At 37.6% G+C, this 15,000-nt stretch overlaps 1 protein-coding gene across 1 annotated transcript in view; it reads left to right on the top strand.

Moving 5' to 3' along the window:
• rab26 (RAB26, member RAS oncogene family) overlaps positions 1–15,000 on the top strand; it is a gene marked incomplete at both ends in the record, with an annotated part of 172,367 nt that overhangs the window by 113,624 nt on the left and 43,743 nt on the right. Inside the window, one exon of the mRNA XM_079801689.1 lies at positions 1,625–1,677. Within this exon, the coding sequence (XP_079657815.1) occupies positions 1,625–1,677 (53 nt within the window). The remainder of the gene's footprint in view (positions 1–1,624; positions 1,678–15,000) is intronic.

Below are 15,000 nucleotides of genomic sequence, written 5' to 3'. Positions count from 1 at the left end.
TTAAAGTCACACGCTTGTGAAAGAAGTCATGCACTACTGTTAGAAACTTTCTAACTCCTTTGTCTTCTAGTAAAGAAAGATTTTGCGGTGCAAATGGACTTGTTGTATTTAGAAAAATCGAACATCTGAGCAGAGTGTGAATTACCCCACCATAATTGGGGTTTGTGTAAATCCACTTGGGGTTCAGAGTATTTATTGTTTCCCACATTAATTCCCCACATGTCTAGTATAATTATGTGGTTTTGTTTCATTTATACAGTGTTTACTTTTTTCTTCATTTACCCCGGAAGAATGGAAGTGAAATGTGACAACATGCCCCATAGGTGGAGTACATTATAACATGAGCAAATAACAGCTTAAAATGTGACTTGATATAATCAAAAAAATATACGAGACAAACTAAAATATTTTGTCAACAAAATACAATTATTAACTTTTTTAAATAAAATAATGCCATTTTTTAATCATTAAAAGTATAAGCATTTTTGAGTTTGACTACAAACACATCGCTAAATATAGCTATACAGCATAGTTCAAAACATCATAATAATTCATAATTTCTGAACATTAACTCTCAGTCATTATTCACACTTTTCTCAAGGTTTCTCAAAAGAATTCATCAAAGTATAGAATATAATGGCATATTTCTAATAGGGGCTCATTGTAACTGGGATGTAAACCGCGGCTCGTGTCTTCTGCTGTTAGATCAGCATTAAACAACATCTCAACTGTTAAATAACAGATATAAGATTACAATAATATCAGATTTGTCTTATTTTAAATAAACACAAAAAACAGAGATGAAAACTAAACTTAAAGGGATAGTTCACCCAAAAACGAAAATGTGATGTTTTTCTGCTTACCTCTAAGGCATCAGAGATGTAGGTGTCTTTGTTTCTTCAGTGGAACACAAATGAAGATTTTTAACTCAACCGTTGCTGTGTGTCACTCATATAATGCATGTCAATGGGGTCTAATTCTATTAGAGTAAAAAAAACATGGACAGACAACTTCAAATTAAACCCTGCGGCTTGTGACGACACATTGATGACTTAAGACACGAAACGATCGGTTTCTGAGAGAAACCCAACGGTATTTATGCAAATATATCACCTCATATCAGACGAACGCTTCAGCTCTGCAGACCGCCATCACTTCCTGTGTGTGAGGTCAAAATTCCGGCTGGGTCATAGATATGTATACCTAGATTCTTCATTCGAGCGATCCACGCCATGATCCACGCAGGCACTAATGAGGTATCTTTGTATATATCTATGACCCGGCCGACGCTGCATGTTTTAAATAGCGTTAAAAAATGAAAGACCCTGACAAAGACGAAAACTAAGGACATTTACTATAATTGTATTGATTTATTTTATTTTAGTTAGTTTTGCCAAACACACATTACAGTTTTAGTTAGTTATCGTTTATTTTGTAATAGGTATATTTTTATTTCAGTTAACGGCAATGTTTTTTCCCACGTAGTTTTAGTTTTTTCGTTCATTTTCGTTAATGATGGCTTGGACCCCCCCAAAACTGATATTTCTGTCCCTTTGGGGCCCTGTAATTCGAACTATGCTTCTGAGTCTTCCATAACATGTGATTATTTTGTCTCTCTTTTCAGCTCTTCTGCTGCTCTACGATGTGACAAATAAAGCTTCTTTTGACAACATACAGGTAAGACTCATGTGGCTCATTGGACTTTTTAATGTCATTTTTAGTGCTGTCAGTCGATTGTTGTAATGGTGTCTTTTTAAGAATGAAAGCCAGTATCACTGATACCAGTGCTTGAAGTGGAAAAAATAAAGTGCCGTACTCACCAGAGGGGGCGGGGCTTTGTTGGGGGTGTGGTTATGGGGTATTGTTGTGTCAATAATTCAAGAAGGTCCATATTTTAAAGGGGTGGTTCCATGTTTTTTTTCTAGGCTTGGTTGTGTTTATTGGGCGCAGTATAACATGTCTTATTACTTCTTTTTTTTAAAACGCCGTATTTTTCTTATATTTGACCTTTATTCCACACCGCTGTCTCCACTGTCCTTTGAATGGCTCGTTTGCTTCCTGCTTCTGTGAAGCCCATCCCTCCGAAAAAACGCAATGGTCTTAGATTGGTTAGATGGCCAAATGTAGTTTGTAGTTCTGCAACAGCTCTCTCTCTTTCGTAATGGCTGTGATGTGGCCTCGCCCACTTTGTTGCGTGTTTGCGGGGGTAGTGTTTGTTAATAGCAGGTGTTCATGATGTCACCAACCCGGGAAGAAGCTTGTTGTAGTCCAAATCGGCCGTTTTTGTAGGCAATAAACTGCCATAACTTTAAAAGACAATATCTCCGTTTGCATTGAACTTTCAGCGCTGTAACTTTGCAGATACTGTTTATGCTCAAGCAGCAACATTACACACTAACTAAAGTTAAAAAAGTGAAATCGCATGCAACCACCCCTTTAAAGCTACACTGTGTAACTTTTTTAGTTTATTCTTAGTAAAAACACTTAGTTCTTTAAAAAATATATGTGCTCATTCATGTATATTTACTTCTTTCAAGTAATAAAGTATTCTCGTAAGTTTATAATATGCCATTGTAAACACATACGGGTGAGGGTTCGAATGCGGGTCGCCATGTTGCTCCTCCATCTTGAAAGTACATTAGCCAAAGAAGGACATACCCGTAAATTCAAGCTTCGCCTTTGGCGTTTTAACACTCGATGGCACCGTGTCGAATGTGGACGAGGTGGAACTGGAAGCCATTTAAATCTTGGACTAAATCGGCCACCGTAGGAGTTAAAACGAAATCGGAATTGAGAGGAACAGAAACTAATATTCACTGGATGGTCATATACCGTTTCACTGCTAGATGGGGGAAAACATCACACAATGTAGCTTTAAAGCTCTTTCTAACTTGTAGTTCTTGTAATTGTTTAACTATAGCTTTTGTTACAATAAGGGTTTATTTACAAAGCAATACCATCGATGGCTCCTCATTACCATGCAGGCCAATGTTCACTTTTTCTTTTTTCTAATCAAATATCAGCACAGTTATAAACTATGGCTACAACATGCCACAGGTTTATACATATTTAGTGAAAAATCTATTCCCTTAACTGATTATCTATTATAAATTCTACAAACTAGTCAAAATGTACCACAATAAATACAATAGAACGTGATAAACTCTAGTAAATGTGGTCATCAGGAGTTTAAAAAGCTTGCAGGATGATGCTTCATTTTAGTGGCTGTTTTAGCTCATGTTGGACTTTCTCCGTAGTGTTTTACTACATTCTCAATAGAATTCAAATGGGACACACATTTTATCATCACCGTCGTCGCATAGGAACGGCTCGTGCAAATCTTTGTTTATACTCGACGCGTCCGCATGAGCACGAGGGTGCGTGCGGCAAAAATTACGTCAGCAAAAAAATGCTGGAAAAGAGACAGCTCTGCCCACTTTTTCCAGCATTTTTCAAATATTGCCAGTGGGTGGAGTTAAAGGGTTAGTTCCCCCAAAAATGAAAATTCTGTCATTAATTACTTACCCTCATGTTGTTCGACACCCGTCAGACCTCCGTTCATCTTCGGAACAGAAATGAAGATATTTTAGTGTAAATCTGATGCTCAGAAAGGCCTCCATTGGCACAATGGCACGGTTCACTCTCAAGACCCATAAAAGGCACTAAAGACATCGTTACAAAGTCCATCTCACTAGAGTGGTTCTAAAACAACTTTATGAATCGGCGACAATAGTTTTTGTGTGCACAAAAACCCTAAATAACGACTTACATAGTGATGACGATTTCAAAACACGGCCTCATGAAGCTTCGAAGCGTTATGAATCAGTGAGTCGAATCATGATTCGGATCGCGTGTCAAACCGCCAAACTGCTGAAATTTGGCGATTCAAACTGCTGAATCGACTCACTGATTCATAACGCTTCAAACTGCTGAATCGACTCACTGATTCATAACGCTTCAAACTGCTGAATCGACTCACAGATTCATAACGCTCCAAACCACTGAATCGACTCACTGATTCATAACGCTTCGAAGCTTCATGATGCTTTGTTTTGAAATCGTCATCACTATGTAAGTCGTTATTTAGGGTTTTTTTGCGCACAAAAACTATTGTCGCCTCTTCATAAAGTTATTGTAGAACCACTGTAGTGAGATGGACTTTGTAACTTTAGTCTTTAGTGTCTTTTAAGGGTCTTGAGGGTGAACCGTGCCATTGTGTCAATGGAGGCCTTTCAGAGCCATCAAAATTACACAAAAATATCTTCATTTGTGTCTGAAGATGAACGGAGGTCTGACGGGTGTCGAAAGACATGAGGGTAAGTAATTAATGACAGAATTTTCATTTTTGGGTGAACTAACCCTTTAAGCGCTGAGCTGGGGTTTAGTTACCCTTTAAGAGGAAATATCTTTCCGTACCAGTTGGTGGCAGTATCTGTTCTCGTTATTCAAAGCGGGAAACTTCCCTGTAGAGCTTCCCTGTATACCCTATATAAACAAAGCACCTCATAATCTCGCTCACCACAGACGCTCACTTCTGGTTGTTTTTCTCGTGCACTGGTTCGCTAGCAGAACAGCCAATCAGAACGATCAGATGGCCCGACTAACCAACAAGCACTGACGCCGATTCAACATGTCGAATCAGCTGAAAAATAGCCGACGAGGACCAACGTCAGCACACCGAGAAAACTTAGTGGCTGACGCATGAAAACTGCCCGACCGTCGGCTTGGTGTGTTCCAGGCTTAAAGGATTAGTTCACTTTTAAATAAACTTTTGCTGATCATTTCCTCACCCCCATGACATCCAAGATGTCCATGACTTTCTTTCTGCAGTCGAAAAGAAATGAAGGTTTTTGATGAAAACAGTCCAGGATTGTTCTCCATATAATGGACTTCAATGGGCTCCAAACGGTTCAAATGACAGTTTCAGTGCAGCTTCAAAGGGCTTTAAACGACACCAGATGATGAATAAGGGTCTGATCTAGACAAACCATCAGTTTCTGTGACAAACCCAGCAGTATTAATTCTATAATTTTACCTCTTAAGGGGATAGTTCACCAAAAAATTTAAATTAGCCCATAATTTACTCACCCTCAAGTCATCCTAGGTGTATATGACATTCTTCTTTCAGACGAATAATATCTGAGTTATATTACAAAAGTTCAGGCTAATCCAAGCTTTAGAATTGGATTAATTGTTGCTCTGTTTTTGAAGTCCATAAAAAGTGCATCTGTCCATCATATAACTGCTCCACACTGCTCTGGGGTGTTAATAAAGGCCTTCTGAAGCTCCCGCGTGGAGCAGTTATATGACGGACAGATGCACTTTTTATGGACTGTTTTTTAAAACAGAGCAACTATGAATCCAATTCTAATGCTTGGATTAGCCTGGACTTTTGTAATATAACTCCGATTTTATTCGTCTGAAAGAAGAATGTCATATACACCTCGGATGACTTGAGGGAGAGTAAATCATGGGCTAATTTTCATTTTTGGGTGAACTATCCCTTTATCAGACGAACGTGATCGTCTCTGAGCTCCGCCATAACTTCCGCTTAGTGAGGTCAAAATACGAGCGTGGTCATAGATGTATACATAGATGCCTCATTAGTGCCTGCACGGATCAGTAGAATTAGACATCTATGATCGATATATCTATGACCACGCTCGTATTTTGACCTCACTTAGCGGAAGTTATGGCAGAGCTCAGAGATGATCGCGTTCGTCTGATAAGAGGTAAAATATTAGCATAAATACTGCTGGGTTTCTCTCAGAAACTGATGGTTTGTCTAGATCAGACCCTTATTCATCATCTGGTGTCGTTTAAAGCCCTTTAAAGCTGCACTGAAACTGTCATTTGAACCGTTTGGAGCCCATTGAAGTCCATTATATGGAGAACAATCCTGGAATATTTTCATCAAAAACCTTCATTTCTTTTCGACTGCAGAAAGAAAGACATGGACATCTTGGATGACATGGGGGTGAGGAAATGATCAGCAAAAGTTTATTTAAAAGTGAACGCATCCTTTAAGAAACATTAATGACAGACATTCAACATTACACAATAACTATAATGTTACAGTATATACTTATATATGCAATATTCATCCATGCATATCTGGCATAGTCAACCCAAACCCTGGCAGTTATGGAAGAAAGCATCTGATTTATAATCTCCTCATATGCTGTGCATTGGTCTGATACACATTGATCTAAATGCACGGACTCATTTTAAGAGAGGGAGGATGAGCGGAAGAAAAAGTTTCGGGCTAATGATTTGGAAATGAGATGTGAGTTTAATGACTTGTGCATCAAAGGTATTGAGGTATCGAGGCCATGTGTCCTACAGGTTTACAGCTGCAGGCCCAGTTATTAATACATCACGAAGTATTGCACCATTTATAACCATTAGTCGAGGCGCAGGGGGACAGATATCACCCCAGGCTTTTAAACATCCTTATTAATATGTGAACATGTAAACACACAACCCCCTCACACTCCCACACACACTCTCTATGCGCACAGACATCACAAACGTGCACAAACAACATGAGCTTCAAACACACATTCACATGTGCAATTCCTCAGACCATCTCAAGACGCTTTTGTTTGCTATCGGACTCCTGACCATAAGGGACTTTATGAGTGTGTGTGTGTGTGTGTGTGTGTGTGTGTGTGTGTGTGTGTGTGTGTGTGCACTAACACAGCACCTGTTCATTTGCACAGAAGCACTCATGCCTGAACTCTGCTGCCCAGGTTAATTAGCGTAAATTCATGCTAATCAACGTGACTAACCAGGAACAAAAGCCTGAGATATGAAAAACAAGGCCTTCACGTCACACTGCACAAAAATCATTTTCTTCTCTCAGTATCTCAGTGTCTTGTTTTCCTGTAAAAAATACCTTTACAGATACATTTACTTGAGAATCAACATTTTATTGTTTTAAATTCTGTGTATTTCTATTGTTGAACAAATCGATCAAGTGATTGATTCAGTAACTGACTTGATTCTTTCCTCGCTTCGAATGAATCTGCTGAATGAATGATTCAATGACTCACTCATAAAGACAGTCATTTAGTACTTTCCAGAATGAATCAGTGTTTTTGAACGAATTGATCGAGTGAATGATTCAGTGAGTCACTCATATAAGCAGTTGCTTGATTTGTTCCTGAATGAATCAGTGCTTTGAACGAATCTGTTGAATGAATGATTCAATGACTCACTCATAAAGACAGTCATTTAGTTCTTTCCAGAATGAATCAGCGTTTTTGAACAAATCAATCGAGTGAATGATCCAACGACTCACTCATAAAATCAATTGTTTGATTTGTTCCTGAATGAATCAGTGCTTTGAATGAATCTGTTGAATGAATGATTCAATGACTCACTCATAAAGACAGTAATTTAGTTATTTCTTGAATGAATCAGTGTTTTTGAATGAATCAATCGAGTGAATGATTCAATGGCTGACTGATAAAGGCAGTTGCTTGATTCGTTCCAGTATGAATCAGTGTTTTTGAATGAATCGATCGAGTGAATGATTCAATGGCTGACTGATAAAGGTAGTTGCTTGATTCGTTGCTGAATGAATCAGTGTTTTTGAATTAATCGATCGAGTGAATGATTCAATGACTGACTGATAAAGGCAGTTGCTTGATTCGTTCCAGTATGAATCAGTGTTTTTGAATGAATCAATCGAGTGAATGATTCAATGACTGACTGATAAAGGCAGTTGCTTGATTCGTTCCAGTATGAATCAGTGTTTTTAAATGAATCGATCGAGTTAATGATTCAATGACAGACTGATAAAGGCAGTTGCTTGATTCGTTCCAGTATGAATCAGTGTTTTTGAATGAATCGATCGAGTGAATGATTCAATTACTGACTGATAAAGGCAGTTGCTTGATTCATTCCAGTATGAATCAGTGTTTTTGAATGAATCGATCGAGTGAATGATTCAATAACTGACTGATAAAGGCAGTAGCTTGATTCGTTCCAGTATGAATCAGTGTTTTTGAATGAATCAATCGAGTGAATGATTCAGTGACTGACTGATAAAGGCAGTTGCTTGATTCATTCCAGTATGAATCAGTGTTTTTGAATGAATCGATCGAGTGAATGATTCAATGAATGACTGATAAAGGCAGTTGCTTGATTCGTTCCAGTATGAATCAGTGTTTTTGAATGAATCAATCGAGTGAATGATTCAATGACTGACTGATAAAGGCAGTTGCTTGATTCGTTCCAGTATGAATCAGTATTTTTGAATGAATCAATCGAGTGAATGATTCAATGACTGACTGATAAAGACAATTGCTTGATTCGTTCCAGTATCAATCAGTGTTTTTGAATGAATCGATCGAGTTAATGATTCAATGACTGACTGATAAAGGCAGTTGCTTGATTCGTTCCAGTATGAATAAGTGTTTTTGAATGAATCGATCGAGTGAATGATTCAATGGCTGACTGATAAAGGCAGTTGCTTGATTCGTTCCAGTATCAATCAGTGTTTTTGAATGAATCGATCGAGTGAATGATTCAATGACTGACTGATAAAGGCAGTTGCTTGATTCGTTCCAGGATGAATCAGTGTTTTTGAATGAATCGATCGAGTGAATAATTCAATGGCTGACTGATAAAGGCAGTTGCTTGATTCGTTGCTGACTGAATCAGTGTTTTTGAATGAATCGATCGAGTGAATGATTCAATGACTGACTGATAAAGACAATTGCTTGATTCGTTCCAGTATCAATCAGTGTTTTTGAATGAATCGATCGAGTGAATGATTCAATGACTGACTGATAAAGGCAGTTGCTTGATTCGTTCCAGGATGAATCAGTGTTTTTGAATGAATCGATCGAGTGAATGATTCAATGGCTGACTGATAAAGGCAGTTGCTTGATTCGTTGCTGACTGAATCAGTGTTTTTGAATAAATCGATCGAGTGAATGATTCAATGACTGACTGATAAAGGCAGTTGCTTGATTCGTTCCAGTATGAATCAGTGTTTTTGAATGAATCGATCGAGTGAATGATTCAATGGCTGACTGATAAAGGCAGTTGCTTGATTCGTTGCTGAATGAATCAGTGTTTTTGAATGAATCGATCGAGTGAATGATTCAATGACTGACTGATAAAGGCAGTTGCTTGATTCGTTCCAGTATGAATCAGTGTTTTTGAATGAATCGATCGAGTGAATTATTCAATAGCTGACTGATAAAGGCAGTTGCTTGATTCGTTCCAGTATGAATCAGGGTTTTTGAATGAATCGATCGAGTGAATGATTCAATGACTGACTGATAAAGGCAGTTGCTTGATTCGTTCCAGGATGAATCAGTGTTTTTGAATGAATCGATCGAGTGAATAATTCAATGGCTGACTGATAAAGGCAGTTGCTTGATTCGTTGCTGACTGAATCAGTGTTTTTGAATGAATCGATCGAGTGAATGATTCAATGACTGACTGATAAAGACAATTGCTTGATTCGTTCCAGTATCAATCAGTGTTTTTGAATGAATCGATCGAGTGAATGATTCAATGACTGACTGATAAAGGCAGTTGCTTGATTCGTTCCAGGATGAATCAGTGTTTTTGAATGAATCGATCGAGTGAATGATTCAATGGCTGACTGATAAAGGCAGTTGCTTGATTCGTTGCTGACTGAATCAGTGTTTTTGAATGAATCGATCGAGTGAATGATTCAATGACTGACTGATAAAGGCAGTTGCTTGATTCGTTCCAGTATGAATCAGTGTTTTTGAATGAATCGATCGAGTGAATGATTCAGTGACTGACTGATAAAGGCAGTTGCTTGATTCGTTCCAGTATGAATCAGTGTTTTTGAATGAATCGATCGAGTGAATGATTCAATGACTGACTGATAAAGGCAGTTGCTTGATTCGTTCCAGTATGAATCAGTGTTTTTGAATGAATCGATCGAGTGAATGATTCAATGGCTGACTGATAAAGGCAGTTGCTTGATTCGTTCCAGTATGAATCAGTGTTTTTGAATGAATCGATCGAGTGAATTATTCAATAGCTGACTGATAAAGGCAGTTGCTTGATTCGTTCCAGTATGAATCAGTGTTTTTGAATGAATCGATCGAGTGAATGATTCAATGACTGACTGATAAAGGCAGTTGCTTGATTCGTTCCAGTATGAATCAGGGTTTTTGAATGAATCGATCGAGTGAATGATTCAATGACTGACTGATAAAGGCAGTTGCTTGATTTGTTCCTGAACGAATCAGTGTTTTTGAAAGAATCGATCGAGTGAATGATTCAATGACTGACTGATAAAGACAATTGCTTGATTCGTAGAATAAAAGCTCCGCCCAATCAAGAGTCAAGACACGCCGTTGTGTTGAATAACAGACGATAAATTACATATTGTGCCTTTAATTACAAGCCTGACTAATCACAGGTGTGCACTAATGTGTCCTTACTGACCTGTACAATAACCTTTGTGATTTGTTTATGTGTTTCAATCCGAGTGCTCCATTGCATTACGTCTTCTCTTTATTGTGAAGGTATAAACCTCATCTTTCCTCACGCTGTCTGTAACACACACACACACACACACACACACACACACACTGAAGTGCTGCGCTATCGCTGACCGCTTTCATTACTCTCACAGATAATCCACACACTCTCTGCCAAACAGGATTACACCGGATTAAGGGAGTAGAAGTTAATTTCACATGGTTGCATCAGCATCTTAAGCAGGTCTTTAATGAATCCACCACGTGGTCAATAATAAGCACTGGTTAAATCTCCTCTTGTGGCTCATCAGAGTCTCATTTTCCACTTTCTCTAATTTACACATAATTGTCTGAGTGCACATTGCTGAGGCATGTAGGTCATGCAAAGCGGCCGTTTAATCCACCAAGAGATATTGATAATCAGATGATAAATAAATGAAGGATTTGAGAGGGTGGAGGTGCACACACAGATAAGTGATAATAATATGAGATGTTGGCAATATTGTGTTCCTTAATCAGTGTTTTGAACAAATCAGTTGACTGAATGATTCAATGACAGTCATTTAGTTCTTCCTAGAATGAATCAGTGTTTTTGAACGATTCAATCATTAATGATTTAATGACTGACTCATTAAGGCAATTGCTGGATTCGTTCCTAAATGAATCAGTGCTTTGAACGAATCTGTTGAATGAATGATTCAATGACTCATTCATGAAGGCAATCGCTTGATTTGTTTCTAAATGAATCAGTGCTTTGAATGAATCTGTTGAATGAATGATTTAATGACTGACTCATTAAGACAATCGCTTGATTTGTTTCTAAATGAATCAGTGTTTTTGAATGAATCTGTTGAATGAATGATTCAATGACTCACTCATGAAGGCAATCGCTTGATTTGTTTCTAAATGAATCAGTGTTTTTGAATGAATCTGTTGAATGAATGATTCAATGACTCACTCATAAAGGCAATCGCTTGATTTGTTTCTAAATGAATCAGTGCTTTGAACAAATCTGTAGAATGAATGATTCAATGACTCACTCATAAAGGCAATCGCTTGATTTGTTTCTAAATGAATCAGTGTTTTTGAATGAATCTGTTGAATGAATGATTCAATGACTCACTCATGAAGGCAATCGCTTGATTTGTTTCTAAATGAATCAGTGCTTTGAATGAATCTGTTGAATGAATGATTCAATGACTCACTCATAAACGCAATCGCTTGATTCGTTCCTAAATGAATCAGTGTTTTTGAACAAATCTGTTGAATTATTGATTCAGTGACTCACTCGTAAAGGCAATCGCTTGATTCGTTCCTAAATGAATCAGTGTTTTTGAACAAATCTGTTGAATTAATGATTTAGTGACTCACTCATGAAGGCAATCGCTTGATTTGTTTCTAAATAAATCAGTTTTTTGAATGAATCTGTTGAATGAATGATTCAATGACTGACTCATGAAGGCAATCGCTTGATTAAATCCTAAATGAATCAGTGTTTTTGAATGAATCTGTTTAATGAATGATTTAATGACTGACTCATGAAGGCAATCGCTTGATTTGTTTCTAAATAAATCAGTTTTTTGAATGAATCTGTTGAATGAATGATTCAATGACTGACTCATGAAGGCAATCGCTTGATTTGTTTCTAAATGAATCAGTTTTTTGAACGAATCTGTTGAATGAATAATTTAATGACTCACTCATAAAGGCAATCGCTTGATTCGTTCCTAAATGAATCAGTGTTTTTGAACGAATCTGTTGAATGAATGATTTAATGACTCACTCATGAAGGCAATCGCTTGATTTGTTACAAAATGAATCAGTGCTTTGAACGAATCTGTTGAATGAATGATTCAATGACTCACTCATAAAGGCAATCGCTTGATTCGTTCCTAAATTAATCAGTGTTTTTGAACAAATCTGTTGAATTAATGATTTCAGTGACTCACTCATAAAGTCAATCGCTTGATTCGTTCCTAAATGAATCAGTGTTTTTGAACGAATTTGTCAAATGAATGATTCAGTGACTCACTCATAAAGGCAATCGCTTGATTCGTTCCTAAATGAATCAGTGTTTTTGAACGAATTTGTTAAATGAATGATTCAGTGACTCACTCATAAAGGCAATCGCTTGATTCGTTCCTAAATGAATCAGTGTTTTTGAACGAATTTGTTAAATGAATGATTCAGTGACTCACTCATAAAGGCAATCGCTTGATTCGTTCCTAAATGAATCAGTGTTTTTGAACAAATCTGTTGAATTAATGATTTAGTGACTCACTCATAAAGGCAATCGCTTGATTAAATCCTAAATGAATCAGTTTTATTTAACAAATCTGTTGAATGAATGATTTCAATGACTCACTCGTAAAGTCAATCGCTTGATTCGTTCCTAAATGAATCAGTGTTTTTGAACAAATCTGTTGAATTATTGATACAGTGACTCACTCGTAAAGGCAATCGCTTGATTCGTTCCTAAATGAATCAGTGTTTTTGAACGAATCTGTTGAATGAATGATTTAATGACTCACTCATGAAGGCAATCGCTTGATTTGTTTCTAAATGAATCAGTGCTTTGAACGAATCTGTTGAATGAATGATTTAATGACTCACTCATGAAGGCAATCGCTTGATTTGTTTCTAAATGAATCAGTGCTTTGAATGAATCTGTTGAATGAATGATTCAATGACTCACTCATAAAGGCAATCGCTTGATTCGTTCCTAAATTAATCCGTGTTTTTGAATGAATCTGTTGAATGAATGATTTAATGACTGACTCATTAAGGCAATCGCTTGATTTGTTACAAAATGAATCAGTGCTTTGAACGAATCTGTTTAATGAATGATTCAGTGACTCACTCATGAAGGCAATCGCTTGATTAAATCCTAAATGAATCAGTGTTTTTGAATGAATCTGTTGAATGAATGATTCAATGACTCACTCATAAAGGCAATCGCTTGATTCGTTCCTAAATTAATCAGTGTTTTTGAACAAATCTGTTGAATTAATGATTTAGTGACTCACTCATGAAGGCAATCGCTTGATTAAATCCTAAATGAATCAGTTTTTTTAACAAATCTGTTGAATGAATGATTTCAATGACTCATTCATAAATGCAATCGCTTAATTCGTTCCTAAATTAATCTGTGTTTTTGAACAAATCTGTTGAATGAATGATTCAGTGACTCACTCATAACGACAATCGCTTGATTCGTTCCTAAATGAATCAGTGTTTTTGAACGAATCTGTTGAATGAATGATTTCGGTGACTCACTCATAAAGGCAATCGCTTGATTTGTTTCTAAATGAATCAGTTTTATTGAACAAATTTGTTGAATGAATGATTCAGTGACTCACTCATAAAGACAGTCATTAAGTTCGTTCCAGTATGAATCAGTGTTTTTGAATGAATCGATCGAGTGAATGATTCAATGACTGACTGATAAAGGCAATCGATTGATTTGTCCCTGAATGAATCATTGCTTTGAACAAATGTGTTGAATGAGTCATTTCAGTGACTCACGCATAAAGACAGTCATTAAAGGGTAACTAAACCCCTGATCAGAGCTTAACTCCACCCACTGGCAAATTTTGAAAAATGCTGGAAAAGTGGGCGGAGCCCAGTGGAGACAGAGGGGATGAACCGAGGGCGGGGCTGAGCGGAGGGCGTGCACCTGAGACCCGCAGTGACGGATTGATTGACAGCTGTCTGACTCGCGAGTCGCAAAGATGGACAATGACTGGAGTGACGCCAGTAGCTTTGCAACAGAGCGGTCATTTCTCCACCTTCACCTGAAGTGGAGGAGGGTGGATTGTCTGTGTGCGTCCGTGGCAACCACTGGCGTGTCAGGGTTTGAAAGTGCGTCTCATGTATGAAAATGATCTGCACACATGACGGGCGGCAATAATATCGCAAGAAAAGCCTGACGTGTACTGACAACTGCATTATTTAACCGTATTTTCTTCAATACAATGTTAAAGCAAGTGTCAAGTGAGTTTCATTCATAATGTTTCCACTTCATGTAACATGACATTCATACTGGAGTGAAGCCGTTCTCATCATGTGATTGGGGGAAACATTTCTGAGGGCGTGGTGAGCTCGTGCCAGGGGGCGTGGCTAGTGAGCCGTTGGAGGTACCATCCTACGTCACGATGACCCTCAACGTCCAATAGGAAAATTCAACTGCAGTAGCCACTGTTCAACCTTAAGAGGGCAGCACTTTGGCGGTTTTACACCATATTTTATAGAATTAAAACACTTTATACTCAAATGTCAAAACATTTACTCGAATCAATGAACAGCATTAATAAAGCCCCAGTATTACAGATCATTAACTAAAAAAAGTTGGTTTAGGGTTTAGTTACCCTTTAAGTTCCTTCCAGTATGAATCAGTGTTTTTGAATGAATCGATCGAGTGAATGATTCAGTGACTCACTAATAAAGACAGTTGCTTGATTCGTTCCAGTATGAATCAGTGTTTTTGAATGAATCGATTAAGTGAATGATTCAGTGACTC

This window comes from Gobio gobio, assembly GCF_949357685.1.
Source record: "Gobio gobio genome assembly, chromosome: 20".
NCBI classification, from domain to species: Eukaryota; Metazoa; Chordata; class Actinopteri; order Cypriniformes; family Gobionidae; genus Gobio; species Gobio gobio.
This window is presented reverse-complemented; position numbering and strand designations above follow the sequence as displayed.